Below are 17939 nucleotides of genomic sequence, written 5' to 3' on the forward strand. Positions count from 1 at the left end.
CGCCTGCTCCCAGCTTCTCAGAAATGGCAATCAGGTTGTTCTTGTTTGGTTGGTTAGTTTTTGTCTTTTTGAATCTTTTTGGTCCAGAATTTGCCTCAATTACACATGCACACAGTTATTTTTAGTCTCATGTAGTCTCTCTATGTTTTTAACTCAAACAGAGGTGTGTCCAGGTACAAGCTTTGCAGCACTGCAGCCAGGAGCCCCAGGTCCCGGGTCTATCTGACAGGGACACAGTTCAGGGCAGAGCAGGCCCTCTGACTCTCGCCTGGATTGCTCCCCTGGGGAGAGAGCTAGGACATGGGAAGGCAGGCCTGTGAGTGGCCTACAGCTCGAGGGCCTGAAGCCCGCCCACAACCGCACGAGTGAACGCGGCCTCCTGTCGGGCCTTTGGATGAAACCACAGCCCAGCCCAGCAGCTTGACTGAAGCCTCGTGAGAAGCCTTGAGCCACAGACAGCCAGCTAAGCTATTCCTGCCCCATGGAAACCATAGGATACTAGATATTTATTGTTTATGCGATAAGTTCTGGGGTTGTTTGGCATGGAGAAGTAGAGGACTAACAGGCTAGTGCAAGTTCATGGGCCTTCTGAACTCTACCCACATAGCCCTAAGAATTCTCCCATGGCCGTTCTCTTCCAAGGGCTTTACCCTGAAGGAAGACGGGCCCTGCATGTGGGTCGGTGAGCCAGCACAGGGCCTGCCCTCCAGACGGACAGCTCAGCCAGACTGAGCACACAGCCGCAGTGACACGGACGGCGGGGAGATGATGCAACAGCTGCTGGCTGCTCTTTGCGGCTGTTCTCACGGATCCGCGCTTCCCCCCAGGGCACCTGGCCCACTCCCCCTGTGAGCCACAGCCCCTGTAAATCTTGGCATGCTATGCGTGGAAGGCTAGATCCAGTCAAACCCTTCTTTCTCTGAGAAGGAAGCTGGGACTCAAAGATAAAGAGACTTACCCAAGATGACTTCTTTAATGGCAAACCTGGATCTAAAAGAAGGGTCCCCTGACACCTCAGTACAAAGTGCTTTTCTATTCTCTAGTAATTTCTACCAGAAAATACTGGAGTTGTGTTGTTTTGTTTTCTCTTTTAATAGCTTTTAATACAATCACGAGTTTTTCTTATAGAAGTGAGAATTTTATTTTTATTTAAAATTTTTTATTGAAATATAGTTGATTTACAATGTTGCGTTAGTTTCAGGTACGCAGCAAAGTGGTTCAGTTATACATGCACATTCAGTCATTCAGTCGTGTCCGACTCTTTGTGACGCTGTGGACTCCTCTGTCCATGGGATTCTCTAGGCAAGAGCACTGGAGTGGGTTGCCATGTCCTCCCGCAGGGGATCTCCCCAACCCAGGGACTGAACCCATGTCTCCTTGTTGGCAGGCAGATTCTTTATCCCTAAGCCATCTGGGAAGCCTCTCAGTTACATGTATATCCATATAAATACACATGTTCCTAAAGATGTTATGAGAAGGATTCAAGCCTGATGTCAACCTGCCTGCTCTTAAGCGTCGTATATTCTGTGTCTTTCCTTAACACCTTAGAAATTATTACCTCTAAGCTGTACAAGTCAAGTGATTTAATATGTTTTTTTCCTTCCCCAAAGCTCTGTTATTTTCTGAAGTCTTAAATCTTTGAAGGCAGCTGAGAGACTATTAAAATGTTTGTAAAAGCTAAATAATTGCCCCTAAAGACAGAGACATGAACCATTCTCTGGAGCACTTTGTGGGCAAAAGCCTTAGTCTGTCGTACAGATATCAAAATGGATAATCTCAGGCTTGAAGCCTCGGTCCGCAGAGCCCCAAACCCTCACACCTGTCATCTTGCTACAGCTCGAACAGACCTTGACGTTCTTGCCAGCAGATGGAGAAAGTGCAGTTCAGAGAGGTGTGGTGGCCTCTCTCAGGCATCTGTGAGATGAGTGGTAGTCCTGAGTAAATGACTCCCGGCCTGTAAATCGCTCCCTGACTTCTCTACCTGGCAGCGGCGTCAGCGCATCTTCCGCAGGACATCCGGCGACATCGCAGGCGGTGACGCCCCGTCATCTCCGGGTCACAAGTCCTGGCACTTTGAAAGCTGACATCACACAGTAGCTTTGGGATGAGACCAGACTAAATATCCCAGTTCCAATCCGTACTAACTCTCGAGCCTTAAACAAGTCTCCCTGCCCCTCTGAATTCCTCTTCCTCCCTGGAAAAGCGAGATACGAGCTCCTTGTGTTCTCTCCAGACCGCGAGCTTCAGGGGGGCTGAGGTGCAGCCTCTCCACCTCTGTGACCCAGCAGGGGCCGGGCCCCAGCCGCCCAGGACCTGCTCAGTGCAGGTCTGCCGAGCTGCCGGGGTGGGAAGGACCAAGACTCAGTGCTCGGTCACTTCAGTCATGTCCGACTCTTTTGTGACCCCACGGACTGTTAGCCCGCCAGGCACCTCTGTCACGGGATTTTCCAGGCAAGAATACTGGGGAGGGTTGCCGTTTCCTTCCCCAGCGAGAACTAAGACATTCCAGCCAAATCCCCTAATGTCATGTCTAGAACATAGGTGGATTCCTTCCTCAGGGCTTCTCATACATACAGCCTGGGCCCCCTTGTGTAGGAATCTCAGAGGCTGGAAATTCCCCTCTCCAGTTCCATTGGAGATATATTGGGTTGGTCAAAAAGTCCATTCAGGTTTTTCCATAAGATGTTATAGAAAAACCCCAACAAACTTTTTGGCCAATCACACAGGAGAATAGTGTGATGTCCCCAAGAAAATAGGATGTGCCTGAGAAAATACAATGCTTTTAGTTGATGAGGCCTTAGGGACCACCCCATCCCAAATCCAGTATCCAGCAGCAGAGATAAAATAATGCACAAAAGCAAGGCAAACTGGCTGTCAGCTTGGGCTCTGTATCAGAATCCCCGTGAGAGCCTTTAAAAATAAACAGGCAGGGCTGCATCTCCAGAGTCTGTTCAGGAAAGTCTGGGATGGGGCTAGGCATGCATTTTTTTATGGAGTTGAGTGGGATGTCTTGCCTGGTTTAGGAGTCTTTGCATTAGACACATACAAGCTATTATTAATATTCTTTTTAACATCTCCCAAACTGGGGATCAAAACAGTCCTTATCAAATGAAACAGCACATTCCTTTCAGAGAGGAGTATAGTGAAGTGTTTCAGCAGCACCCACGGGCAGGGAATTCTGATTTCTAAGAACTGATCTCAGTGATTCATTCCTGCGAGCTCCCCCATCCACACGCTGTCTCATCCACAGATGCCACACACTGGGGACTGGCTTCTGAGCTGTCTGGGTCAGTCCTGCCCCAACACGCAGCAGCACGCAGGACAGGACCAAGGGAGTGCTAGAGTGTCGGGGAATCTTCATCTGCTCTGAGTAATGTATGCAGACTCTGAGGACCCCGGCTTTGGCGTGGTGCCTCTGCAGGGCATCCTGAAGCTCAGTGGGGTGTGCTTACCAGCTTTGCCTCAGGATTCATGGCATCATTTCACCTTGAAAGCCTCCTTGACAGGTGCAGTTATGTTGTGCATCAACTGTGAGGAGCTTTTGGAATAACTTCCCCTATATTACATGGTGCTTCCCGCCTGCACACTCACTCCAGCTCACTCCTTCCAATCTTCCCTCTTCTCTCTCTGCTGATGTATCCATTAACTTGTGCCCAGATTTTTATTTACTCTAGCTATAATTGTTAATAGCAGCTCTGGTAATTTCCTAGTGGCTCCAAAAACAAAAAGCTTCAAAATCTGTCATTATAAACTTAGAATTTTGAAATACTGATCCCTTAACCCTTCTCTGAGTGCTCTGCTTACTATTACATCTTTCTTAACTTCACATATGTTCACACACCCAAAATGCCCTTTGTTCTTGTCGGTTCCCCACTTTGGTACTCCTTTCAACTCCTGAATTTCCTTCATGGATCAATGCAATTGTTTCCTTTTCTGGGGAACTTTCCTTGGCCACCCCTCTCCAACAATCTACTATACGCATGTTTGTCTCTTTAGAAATAGGAGACATTTGAGGGTCGAGCTGCTCTGATCCAGTCTGCTTCATATCTCCATTGCCTACCTTACAGGAAAGTCCTGTGAATATTTGTTGAATGGATAACTGGTCATAGTCAGTGACTCACTCAGGAAACAGTTTTAGTATTATTGTTGAGGAACTGTTCAGTTTAGAAGTTCTGTGCCCCAGCAGGGATGGACTTTTGAGTAATTGGTTGATGGGTTAATTTTATTTATTTATTGGCTATCTCAGTTAGCAAACTACCAAACCACAGATGCTTGAGTTTAGCCTAATGAGCTGCAGCTTTTGAGGGACCATGGAAAGCAGTCTCAGAATGGGGCCAGCTTTATAAGTGGGCAACTTTTGCAACTGTGCAGGGCCTCCTGCTTAGGAAGGCCCCATGTTGGTTTAATGCTCTACTCTGGCTGCCTTGATGTCTTGAGATTATTTGTAATTGAAGTATAGTTGATTTACAATATTATGTTAGTTCCAGGTGTGTACAAAAAAGTGACTCAGATAGATAGATATAGATATGTGTTTGTGTGTGTGTGTCTGAGTGTGTATGGGCTTCCCAGGTGGCTCAGTAGTAAAGAATCCACCTGCTGATGCAGGTGATGGGGTTGCAGTCCCTGGCTCAGGAAGATCCCCTGGATAAGGAAATGGCGCCCCACTCCAGCATTCTTGCCTGGGAAATCCCATGGACAGAGGAGCCTGGCGGGCTAAAATCCATATGGTCTCAAAGAGTTGGACACGGCTGAGCACACATGCATATATAGATATATATACATGTGTATGTGTATATGTATTCTTTTCCATTATTGGTTATTAGAGGATATTGAATACAGTTTCCTGTGCTATAAGAACAGTTGGTCCTTGTTGTTTATCTGTTTCATATAGTGTGTGTATCTGCTCATCCCAAACTCCCTGTTTGTCCTTCCCCCTCATTCTCCCTTTGATAACCGTGTTTGTTTTCAATGTCTGTGAGCCTGTTTCTGTTTTGTCAATAAGCTCGTTTGTTCGCATTGGTTAAACAAGGGCGCCCGCATTTTTATGTTCTGAGACCTCACATGGTGTGAGGTGCCAGTCTTGCCCAGCAGAGCAGGTGCCAGCCCAAGTGACAAGTCCCCAAGAGGTTTATGGTACAGTCAGGATTTCCCTGATTCTGCGTCTGGTGCTGCCTTCTGCCTTTTTTTTTTTTAATTATTCAAAACGACAGTAAAAAGGGACTACTGACCCCCCGGGTTGGTATTTTGCCTGTGGGAATGTGCCAGGGATAGTTATCACCCAATGAAAAACTTTTAAAAGGCACTTAAAACAGACCTAATTAGAGAGTCTATTTAAAAGTCATTTCTGACTTCAGAAGTAATTGCAATTCCATGGACCTCCTCATGGCAACTTTCTGTTTTATTTCCTATCATCTGAAGGCATATTTTAAAGACAGAAAAGAATGGTCAGCTTGAGTTCCTTCACTGTGATGGAATTTTATTTGCCTCCCACAAATGAGAGGAGAATTTTAGGCAACCAATTTTATTCAACTGCTTAATTAAGTGTAAAAAATGGTTTTTAAAATGTATCCCTTGAAATAACTTTATAATGAGAACCTTGACCAAAAGATCTTTTTCTATAAAAGCTAAAATGAGGAATGGAAAAATCCAGGAAAAGAATCTCATAGAATAGATGAGCATCTTTCTCTACAATTATTTCACATAATGTGTATGTTGAGGATTAAACTGGCTTGAAAATAACGTGAAAATGTGACTACTCTCTAAGATTGATACAAAGAACTATTTCCTATGTACATGAGTTTTATAGTAGTTCTTTTACTTATTGCAAGCATGGCCTGTGACCACTGTGTAAAGTCTGAAAGGATAGGCAGAAAGAAAAAATAAGTGAATTCTAATCACTGTTGCCATTTTGATAAAGGTCTCTTCTGCCCTTTCCTTTACACAAGTGCGCCTAAACTCAATACTGTTTTATAACTCACTTTTTTCAGTAGCTGAACGTATATAATTTGTTCAACTAGTTTTTATTCTTGGAAAATTGAGTAGTTACCAGTTTTGTTCTGTTTTCACAAATGCAGATATCTATTTAGCAACAACCTTGTATATAGCTATGAATATTTTTTGTTCATTTTTAGCATTAAATATCCCTGACTTCTCCACTTGGCACTTTTGTGAGGCCCTTCAGTTCTTTGGCACACGCATGTGCGGTGGACGTGCAAGAGCAGTATGCACATCACCCCTGCCTTCGTCGTCAGCAGGCTCATCATGCACTTGCTATGGCCCCTTGGCTGCTTCCTCTGCAGTTCAGCATTCATTCTCTCCTATTATGTGCCAGGCCCTGGGTTCAGTACCAAGGTACAAAGATAAGATGCAGTCCTTTGGTCGTGGGTGGGCGTGGGAAAAATTGATGAAGGCAGTGGAAAGATAGAAGTTCCCAGTTATAAGAAGATTAAGTACCAAGGATATAATGTACATGACATATATAATTAACATCACTGTATGTAATACATGGGCTTCCCTGATGGCTTAGCAGGTAAAGAATCCATCTGCAATGCAGGAGACATGGGTTCGATCTCTGGGTCGGGAGATCTGGAGTTGGGAATGACTACCCACTCCAGTATTCTTGCCTGAAGAGTCCTACGGACAGAGGAGCATAGCGGGCCACAGTCCAAAGTGTTGCAAAGAGTCGGACACGACTGAGCAGGCGTGCAATGCCATGTCTTATGTAAAAGCTGTTAGAAGCAAATCTTATGTGAGTTCTCATCACAAAGGAAATATTTTTTTTCTTTTTTAAAAATTTTATATCTATATGAGATGATGGATGTTCACTAAACCTACTGTGGTAATCGTTTCATGATTTACGTTAAGTCAAATCATTATGTTTTATACCTTAAACTTATACAGGCTGTATGTCAATTATATCTCAATAAAACTGGGGGAAGAAACAAAATGTAAAGGAAAAAAAAAAGACCCAGTTCCTCTGCCTAAATGATATGTTAATCTAGTGGGAGAGAGGATATAAATATAGCTACTGAGAACACAAAAATGATGTTAAAGAAGCAGAAAGAAGGGAAATTAAGGAGGCAGTCCCAGAGGAGAACCTGCAAACAACATGCAGGATTTTGACAAGGAGGGGAAGACAATGATCTGAGTAAAAGTGAAAGCATGAGCAGAAACCTGCAGTAGTGAATGCGCATGTGTCCTCAGGAGAGACTAGAATAGACCATCCACTGTGGAACTGGAGCTGGAAATGACGTGGAGAGTGTGAGCTGGGACCAGACTGCAAAGGACTGGAAAGCCATTCTCAATCTTTTATTTATTTATTTTTTTAACCATCTGTTTGTATTTATTCGGCTGTGCCGGGTCTCAGGTTGTAGCACGCAGGGACTTCCATCTTCCTTTGTGGCACTCTGGATTTTAGTTGCAGCATGCAAAATCAGCTGAGGCACACAAACTCTTAGTTGCGGCATGGCATGTGGAATCTAGTTCTCTGACCAAGGATGGAACTTGGGCCCCCTGCATTGGGAGTATGGAATCTTAACCACTGGACCACTAGGGAAGTGCCTCATTTTTACTTCTTGCTGTAAGAAGTGATAAGGCAGGGACAACCTTGAAAAGCTGGGGCAGGACTGGACCCAGAGTTTTAGGAGCTTAACTCTGGTTAAGTTTAGTCAGGAGAGGATGGAGTCTGAGTTTGTAATTAGGAGTGTCTTGCAGCTGGGCAGGTGAGAGAGGGTGGAACCTTACCTGACTCTAAGCCCTGGCCACAAACACTCAGGACAGCTCTCAGAGGTAGAATCAAAAGAACTCGGCATTCTAACCCTAAGCAAGTAGTTTAGGTATTACTTAAATACACAGTTAATAGTATGAGTAGTTCCTTGCCAAGTTGCCAAGCTCCTAGAGTTAAGGAGGTGTCTTCTGGGCTCTACTTCTCTCAACATGGTGCCCGTGATAGTCAAACAAGTGGCGCTGGACAATCCTTATTAAATGGGAGGATCATAACCAGGGTCTCCAGTGAGACAGACAGAACTCTTGTGTCTCTCAAAAGTGCTATATTTTAAGGATACGGCTGTTGCAAAGGAATGTAATGACATATTCAAGAACCAAAGCTTTGTTTAGCATTTTTCTTCGAAAGATAATCCTTATAGCTTAAATAAGAATGTGCCTTAATCTCCAAGCCTGGGTCATAAAGACTGAAATCTAAATGTACTTGTGGGATTTCAAGCACTGACTGACAGGCACTCATGCAGGTGGGAGAAAGTGTTGGTTCAAAAACAAGTTATTAGCTTGCCTAGGTCATGAAATTTGGGGGCAGACAGCCATGGGACATGAAGGAATGTTAGGGGGCAATTGAAATGCTCTGAGGACACTGGTTCCATTGAGGTGTATGTTGGTCAGACAAATGCATTCCTCTTATTGCATATAAATTATGACACGTCAGTATATCAAGCTGATATAAAAATAAGTGATTAGAACCAAAATGTAAAGTGTTACTAGAGTCTGATTGCTGAGATTATTTCAAATTATCTTCCCCAGGTATCTATTCTGTGTAAATTCATGTCTGTTTATAAAAGCCAGTTTATAGCAATTTAGTACAGTCCACATTTTCTGTGTGCCGCGGACAGACCAGATCCTGTGCAGCCGCTGGAGGGTGGAAGGTGAATGTCACAGACAAGGCTCTGCCCTGACAGAGTCAGCACGGCTGCCACGTGAGACCCCAAAGTAAGAGCAGCGCTCTTGTAGGTTCACAAAGCTCAAGGAGCTTGCTCTCAAAGGGAGAGGAGACAATGTTTTTAAAGACCAGATTAAAAAAAATCTCAGCAATGTTGCTGTGTTGACTGCTCTGGCCATTTGGTTTTGGTGCTGATTCTAACACCTTTAACAATCTCAACTATCAAGCTGAGTTATTCTGACACGAGGTAAGATCCTTGCAGATGATCCTGGCAGTGGACGTTATTTCTCGCTGAGATGTAAAAGCCTTGCTGTAAAGTATACGTGTGAACTCTCAACACGTAACTAAATGGCATGAATCTGCTGTGTTTAAGTTTTCATCCCATCCAGAAGATTCCAGTAGCTCATCATCATCAGGTTTAATATGGACTTTTCCTTTGCTAACTCTGCCCAGTGATGCCAAGGTCCAGCAATTTAATGGCCAGTTCAAGGAGAGGATGAACCCTTTGAAAACAGAAATGAAACCAACATCAATTAATCTAATTTGCAAATAAAAAATAGTGCTGGAAGATCATTTTAGATCTCAATGGACCTAGGTTCTATCATTTTAAAAATGAAAACACCTGAGACCCAAAAGGGTTAAGCTACACAAGTGTACCTGGGTTACAAGCAAGGTCTCCTGTCTTTCAGGATTGGACCACATTGCTCTCATTTTAAACCTTGACTTTTATATATAGTCCGTTTGTTTATTGTTTAGTCACTAAGTCGTATACGACTCTTGTGACCCCATGGACTCCATGCAGCCTGCCAGGTTCCTCTGTCCATGGAATTTTCCAGGCAAGAATACTGGAGTGGGTTGCCACTTCCTTCTCCATACAATCCATGCCCCCCATCCAAATAATCCATTTCCATGTGGCCCAAATGAGAGGAATCTAGCCTCCACTTAGAAACCTTTAAAGGAAGTAAATATAGAAGCCCTTGGCCACCCACCCACCCCAGGATTTCACAGCCTTCCCTCCTGGGAACTTGTATATGCCATTTCTTTCCTCCCACCCCACTCCACAAAATGCCACTACCTATTACTTCCTCGAACAGATTGGGATTTTAGTCATTCTCTTTTTACTTGATTTTCATCCTCTGAAGGCCTGCCTGCTCCATTTGCCACAGTTAACATGCAGAAACTTCACATGCAATGAAAATCATCCTTGGAAGTCTGGCATTTCAGCATCTTAAGAAGCTAAATAGCTCCATCCTCATTAAATTAGGTGCAAATTGGAGAAGAGAATTACGTACTGAAAAACACAGACGCAAAATGATGGGTTAATGTTATACCTTAATATAACATGTCGTGACATGCAGTGAGAGCATGAGGCCAATTAGCAAGCGAGTCTTCTGCTCGGGTTCAGATTTTCTGCCCGGTACGTAGGGAAAGGATCGAGATTTGAAGGATGGCATTTATCAAACGCCCTTGGATAGAAAGTTTCCATTTTAGTGACAGGACCTGCCTTCATTTAACAGAGACCACCCCCATCGCATGGTAACACAGCAGAGACCCAAGGGCTCCACCGAAATTATCGCCTGCACGTTGGCATTTAGCATCTGACTTCATTGCTAGAAACTACTGAAATCTGTTTCAATTGTGTCCAAATTAGAGTTTTAATACATTCCAAAAATATACCCTGCTCTTTTCTCCAGTTACCAGGTCATAAGTGACACCTCTGAGCAGGTCTGTGGCTTGGGCGCCCTACCCCGCCATTTCTAGTGCTGCTTTCACGTCAATCTGGCACAGAGACGAGAGGTCAACCATAAATCTCGCTGCTCCTCCTGGGGTGCATGCCCAGGATACTGCCAGAAACAGTGTATCGGGGCGGGGCCTGGGGTCAGCAACGTGTCAGGGAGGGGATGGTTTTCTGCTGTGCTAAAGCAGAAAAACCCTGTCACCAAGTTTTAAATTAACAGAACCTGCCCGAAGGGGAGCCGTGGTCTTTGCGTCGCTGATTGATGTCAGCCTTGTAAACGCAGGGCTCCCGCCACAGGGCTGGACGCTCAAAGAACACTGCCTCTCTTGCATGGGTGCAGAGCCGAAGGCTGGGAGAGAAATCTGCAGGCTGGGAACACGGGAATATTTTCAGATCTCAGCTCTTGGTCCCAGTGAAGGACACACAGGCAGCCATGAGAAGCACCTCGCCTTCCGGTCTTGCTGCGGCAGAGAGCGCCAGTGCGCAAACCCAGCCCTGCCTCTAGGAGCTCAGCGGGTCGGAGCATGCTGGCTTTCAGAACAGAGTCAGAAATTGCTTTCTTCCTGCGTGGTCCTCAAGCCTGAAGAGGAAGCTTATCCAGAAGCAGATCTCCTGGAAAGAGGACTTTGTCCCTTGTGCTTACCTAAAAATGCTTGCGGCAGCGGGCTGATCGCTCAGCCCTCAGCTTGTGCGTCAGGGAAGGGGGTGATCTTGTCGGCCAATGAGATGAAAGTTCCTGTGTGAATATCCTGCCACCCCTCATTGTTGGTGACAGTGGTGTTCCATATGCTGGCGGGGAGTCAAATTCCCAGGGACTGTGTGATTTGAAAGCCCATGTGGCATATTTGGGCTTCCCTCCTGGCTCAGTTGGTAAAGAATCTACCCATAATGCAGGAAACCCAGGTTTGATTCCTGGGTGGGGAAGATCCCCTGGAGAAGGAAATGGCAACCCACTGCAGTATTCTTGGTCTTCCCTCGTGGCTCAGACGGTCAAGAATCTGCCTGCAATTCGGGAGACCTGGGTTCTATCCCTGGGTCAGAAAGATCCTCTGGAGAAGAGAATGACAACCCATTCCAGTATTCTTCCCCGGAAAATCCCCTGGACAGTGCAGAGTGGCAGGCTACAGTCCACGAGTTTGCGCAAAGTCGGGCACAACTAAGTAACTAACAAGGAAGGAAGTGGTATATTTATGTCAATCGCTGGTGTGTTTCCATAAATGCATCTTTGCACCCTTTGAGAGGTGTCCCAAGGCCATCAGATCGGTCAGGGCAGCTTCCAGGACACACAGTCACTCAGACCCCAGGCAGGGTTATTGTCTTTCAGGAGCAAGCTTGATCACCTCTGCAGTCCTCCCTGTGTTCACCCCAGGAATTTATGATGGAAAATTTAGTCTTGCAGCCACTTCTAAAAATAGCCAGGAAGTGTCCCTAAACCTCTGCTTTGGGGCCTTACTTCAAGGGGCAGCAAGGAAAGAGGAAAGACTTCTTGTTTTCAATCCTAGCATCAATAAAATCAGAGGTTGGTGTTTATATATCACAGGGTGATGGTTTTGAAAGAGAAATAAAAGTAAATGATGAAACTTTGGGAAAAATGGGCTCTCAGGAATGGAACCAAAAGCAGACTCTCAATGTTGACCTTTTGGTTAAAGCCACATAATGCAGTTTATGTCTTTCCCTCCAGATATGTGATTTTATTGGTTTGCTGGGAATTTTGGCTTAAGGGAAATTGTACATTGGGGGAATAAAGTGTTTAACTCTTATTAATGCCAAAGGCCTGTCCCCACGGTGAGATGCTATAATAGAAGACAGCATGTACGTAGGTCCTCCCTCTAAGAGCTTATATTCTAAGGATCTGTGATTCACAAAACACATTTTCAGGTAGCTGTCATACTGTCTTCATTAAGAGCATTTAGGACAACATGATGTCTTTCCACCCATGAAGTTGTTCTATTTTGCTTATAAACTATAACTCCTAGTGACTTGGAGGCTTATTTATAATAAACCATTTTGAAGTACTGAGATCCTAGGATAAAAATATTTTAATCAATCTTCAGAACCAAAAGTCGATCCAATCATCATTCACTGATTTGTTGGTTGTTAATGGACATATCCTGGTTTGTATGTTTTAGCTTTAGTATATATTAAGGCAAAATGACATTTTGATAACGAAGTGCAATTTCTTTGAGTCATAGAATGGGAAACCACTCTCTGACGAAATCTCTCCCTTCTTTGATGGGATGCTCTAGGCTTACTGGCCATTGAATTTTTTTTTTTTTTCTTTTCCTTTATATTCCCTTATGACCATATCCATTTATGTCTCTGCTGGCTCTCTGAATGCTGATGACCTTTTAAAATATAACTGCAGTTTGGACCTCTCCTCTGATCTCCAGCCTCCTGTACAAACTTTCTACTTGAATCACCACTTAAATATAAAATGCCCATCTCACACTCAGTCTATCCCAATGGGGCCCATGATCTTTTGATCAGATTTTAGTCCTCCTGCAGTCCTCTTCATGGCATGTGTGTGTGCTAAGTCACTTCAGTTGTGTCCAACTCTGCAATCCTATAGACTGTAGCCCGCTAGGCTCCTCTGTCCATAGGATTCTCCAAGTGAGAACACTGGAGTGGGTTACCATTTCCTCCTCCAGGGGAATCTTTCCAGCCCAGGGATCAAACCCAAGTCTCTCACATCTCTGCATTGGCAAGTGGATTCTTTACCACTGGTGCCACCTGGGAAGCCCTTCATGGCAGCTGATGAAAGCTCCATCTTTTCAGTGGCTCAGACCAAAGCCCAAGAGTCATTCTCTGACATTTACATCCATGCCTTGCCAGCTCCATGATGAGAAGGCCATCTATTCTCCCCAGCTCCGAATTCTGAATTCATTTGCGCCCCTCACTTCTCAATCCTGCATTTTCAGAGGACACCTGGAACCTGACTGCCTCTCACCCCCCAGCACCACCGTCTGTCCCAGCTGCCCTTATTGCTGTCCGTCTTCCTGCAGGGACTGCCCCCAGGTCTCTGCTTCCTGTCTTTTTGCTTGTTTCTACATTTTATTGGGGCATAATTGCTTCACAAGGTTGTACTATTTAATAATTAATATTAATACCTTCTACTCTTCGGCAAAGTGAATCAGCTATATATATACATATATCCCCTCTTTTTTGGATTTCCTTCCCATTTAGGTTACCGCAGAGCACCGAGTAGGGTTCCCCAAGCTATCCAGTAGGTTCTCGTTAGTTATCTGTTTTGTGCATAGCATCAACAGTGTGTATATGTCCATCCTAGTCCCAATTTATCTCCCCCACCCCACCCCCCCCCACCGCCCTCCCGCTTGTCCCCTCAGCATCCATGTGTTTGTTTTCTATGTCTGCATCTCTGTTTCTCTATTGCAGATAAGATCACCTGTACCATATTTCTGGACTCCACATGTATGCATTAATATGCAATATTTGTTTCTCTCTTTCTGACTCACTTCACTCTGTATGACAGACTCTAGATCCACCCACGCGCCTACAGATGACCAATTTCAGTCCTTTTCTGGCTGAGCAATATTCCGTTGTATACATGCGCGGTACCTGTTTCACCCATTCCTCTCTTGATGCCCATTTTGGTCGCCTGTGTGTCCTGGCTGTTGTACACAGCACTGCTCTGGACCCTGGGAGGCCTGAGTCTCTTCTGCCTCCTGTCTTGCTCTTCCGTTCACCACCAGCCGCCTGAGCGCCTGTGAATGTCTGCGTCACATCACGTGCCCCCTCCTCAGCGCCTCCAGGCCTCCCACCTCACCGCCAGGTGAAATCTGCCCCACACTGCCAGCACCCTGCTCCCGCCTCCCGAGTCTCTGTCCTCCCGCGTCTCCCTACTTCCGCATCTCCCTCCCCCCGGCTTCTCCCTCCCCCCCCACCCCGCGTCTCCCTCCCCGCGCGTCTCCATCCTCCCGCGTCTTCATCCTCCCCCTGCGTCTTCCTCCTCCTGCATCTCCCTCCTCCTCCCGCATCTGCCTCCTCCCGCCTCTCTCCTCCCGCGTCCCCCTCCTCCCGCCTCTCTCTCCTCCCTCGTCCCCCTCCTCCCGCCTCTCTCTCCTCCCTAGTCCCCCTCCTCCCGCCTCTCTCTCCCTCCGCGTGTCTCTCCTCATCTCTGGTTACGCCGATCTGCCACCGCATCTCCTCGGTCACACCAGCCTGACTCACGCACGCCCCTGCTCCCAGGGGTCCCCACCTGCCGTCTGCTTCCCCAGATGTCTGCTCTGCCCCCTCATCCCTTGCTTGGCATCTTCACTCAAGTGCAAACTTCCCACCGCTGTATTGGAATAACTACCCCCTTCCCTCCAGCTCCCAAGCTCCCTCTCCCCCCAGTACTCATGATCCCCCACTCAAGGCTTCATTTTTCTCCCTTTTCCTCCCTCACATACCCTATATTTTACTGATTCATTGTTCTTGTTTATGTCTTATTTACACTCACCAGAATGTAATATTTTCCTTTGTGAAATGTTAGACCCTTATCCATTATGGGACTCTGTAGCCCCTAGAATAGTGCCTGATAGATTCTAGATAAAAATGTGTCAAAGTAATTAGTTCATTAATTTATACTTCTCTTCCTGTGGCACATCTTGACCCTTATATTTATTGGTATCTTAGAGATTTTCTTTAAATTCATGGAATTCTTTAATATATTAAGAAGATTCAACTATTTTTTTTTTTAGGCTCCTGGTTTGTTTATTAGGAGATATGTGGTAAACCTCAGTAGAATAGTTTCAGATGGGGATTATAAATATATAAAGAAATTGGTTGAGGGTTTGAATAATTATAGCCTATATATTCTTTCCTCTTTCCAAATCATTTTCATCTTATTTGGCATAGGCAGGTAAGAAAGATTGTGACTTCTGCAAACCACATGAGCCAAAAGAATTGAGTCAGTCTCTCTAACATGATCAAGACAGCTAGTCAGTTATTTGAAAACATGAAAGACATATCAGCGTGACGCATGCAAGGCATTCTGCTTTAGATCCAGCTCTTTCTGATATTCGTGGCCAGTACTTTGCATTTCTTTACCGTCTGGTCTGGTTGTATATATTTTACAAACTGAAACTGTAGGACCGCAGCTGTAGGAACCGTCCTACAGTTCCTGTGCTCCTTTGTGTGGCCCTTAGACCTCAGAGCCGTCCTCCTCTGCGGACAGCGCCTGGCTGTGCCCCTTTTCATGCCCGCCCTGTCTCCCGCAGGCATCAACAGGAAGGTTGTGTACTCCCTGGCCGACTCAGCCGACGGGTTCTTCTCCGTGGACAGCTCGTCCGGCATCATCGTCCTGGAGCACCCGCTGGACCGAGAGCAGCAGTCCTCCTACACCCTCAGAGTGCGGGCCACCGACCAGAGCCCGGGCCGGGTGCTGTCCTCGCTGGCCACCGTCAGCATCACTGTCCTGGATGTCAACGACAATCCCCCTGTGTTCGAGAGGAGGGACTATCTGGTGTCGGTGCCCGAGGACACCTCCCCTGGCACCCAAGTCCTCGCTGTCTTTGCCACCAGCAAAGATATAGGCACAAATGCTGAGATTACGTATCTCATCCGATCTGGAAATGAGCAGGGGAAATTTAGGATCAATCCAAAGACAGGTGAGTAAACAGCAACCTACTTAGAATGCAAGGCTTTGCCATACCCTGCCTCTCTTCCTAGCCCTCTAATCAATCGCCCTTCCTGGTGGACCAACAAATCTCCTGGCAGGACCTACACCCAGACTCCAGAGTGCCCTCTGATGCTCTGTTCTAAGGATGAAGTGAAGTTGCTCAGTCATGTCTGACTCTTTGTAACCCCATGAACTATAGCCTGTCAGGCTCCTCTGTCCGTGGGATTCTCCAGGCAAGAATACTGGAGTGGGTTTCCATTTCCCTCTCCAGGGGCTAGAATCAAATACACTGGCCATTCTAGCCGGCTAGGTGCTGAGTTGAGAAAGTCTTAAGGTGACCATGTCGATCACTCTTTAACATCTGCCTTGGGAGGTGACCAGAGACCCACAGCCTGAGTGCAGACAGGCGCAAACGGAGATGAATCTCTAGGAGCACTTCACACAGAGAGACATAGAGCCCAAGTTAAAACAAAACAGCAAGCCAACAGAAAAGAGAGATAGCCAAAGAAACCCTTAGGCTCCATCTGCAAATACTATCTCCCCATCTTGAACCACACTACTCCTCCTTAGCTTTCCTATCTGAAAAATCCTAGAGTAAACCTAGGGGCCAAGGATTTGCCCCATGAGCCCACAGCAAGGAGCTGAAATTTGGCAGGGGGCATCCTTAGAAATTCCCTCATGGCTCAGCCAGTAAGGAGTCTGCCTGCAATGCAGGAGACCCGGGTTTGATTCCTGGCTACAATCCACTCCAGTATTCTTGCCTGGAACATCCCATGATTGGAGGAGGCTGGTCCATGGGGTTGCAAAGAGTTGAACATGACTGAGCAACTAACATGTTCACTTTCACTCCTCCTGGCCAGAACACTTCCATTTCTCACCACACCCTTTTCAAACTCGGGATGTGATGCAGCATCACCTGGGGAAAAGATGTCTAGAAAGAAACCAAGAGAACAAAAATAGAACCCTGGGGCTTTCTTTTCCTGAGGGAGTTAATAAGCATTCAGGCTACTTTGAGTAAATGAAGATGGTAACTCAGAAAAAAATTTGGCTGATCTTTGAAAAGTAAACATGCTCATCCTTGTATTTTCATAGTGTTTATATTAACGCTCTCCCAGCTCTTTCATGGCTATTCTCATTTGTTTACCTCTCCCCCATGAATGAGTAGGGCAGTCCCTTATTCACAGATGAGAAAGGTGAGTCTCTGACACCTTTTGGCCATTGGACATAATTCCCTTGTCACTCAAGGAATATGTGCTTCTTGAGCCAGAGGGTAAAGAAGGTCCATTTTCTGTTGGATAATTCAGTAAGTATGAACAAGAAACTAGCATAATTAGCACTGTCATCTAACATGGCAAATATGCCAGACTCCTGTTATTTACCTATTCCTGCTGGTTATCTCCCCCATTTTCCATATAAGAAAATCAGCTTCAGGGAGGTTAAATAATTCCTCCAGTGAGAGTAAGTGGGGATGGGAGTGGGGAATCCAGGATTTGAATTCAGATCTTCCTGACTCTGGGATACATTCTCTAACCTCTATAACACAGCTATGCCGTGAGGGTGAAAAATCTGGAGGAGATATAGTCCCCGCCCTTAGAATGGGAGCATGAAAACTAATGAAAGGATGCAGTAGCTGCTTCTCCCAGCAGTAACCCTGTTTATTAAGGTCATTACTTCAAATTAAAATGTATGGGGAGTTTCCTCATTTAAATATGTGTTAGCCTTAGCTTGTCTAGTTATGGCCATTGTATATGAATACCATGAAGAAGTGGTTAAGTACTGTTTAAATATGGCTCTGGATAACGAGACTGGGATGTAAAATAAAGTGCTAGAAGTGGTAATTGCTAAGAAAACTTAATTATGGTGAGAAAGAGGCCCTCGTTATGAGTATGACTTCTGCTTCTCACTGTAAGTAG

At 45.6% G+C, this 17939-nt stretch overlaps 1 protein-coding gene across 8 annotated transcripts in view; it reads left to right on the top strand.

Moving 5' to 3' along the window:
• Positions 1-17939, top strand: part of FAT3 (FAT atypical cadherin 3) — a 762831-nt gene that overhangs the window by 670490 nt on the left and 74402 nt on the right. For all 8 annotated transcript variants that reach the window (XM_043876646.1, XM_043876691.1, XM_043876701.1 and 5 more), the window contains one exon: positions 15626-16015. In XM_043876646.1, the coding sequence (XP_043732581.1) occupies positions 15626-16015 (390 nt within the window). The remainder of the gene's footprint in view (positions 1-15625; positions 16016-17939) is intronic.

The sequence above is a fragment of the Cervus elaphus genome, chromosome 2 (genome assembly GCF_910594005.1).
Source record: "Cervus elaphus chromosome 2, mCerEla1.1, whole genome shotgun sequence".
Classification (NCBI taxonomy): domain Eukaryota; kingdom Metazoa; phylum Chordata; class Mammalia; order Artiodactyla; family Cervidae; genus Cervus; species Cervus elaphus.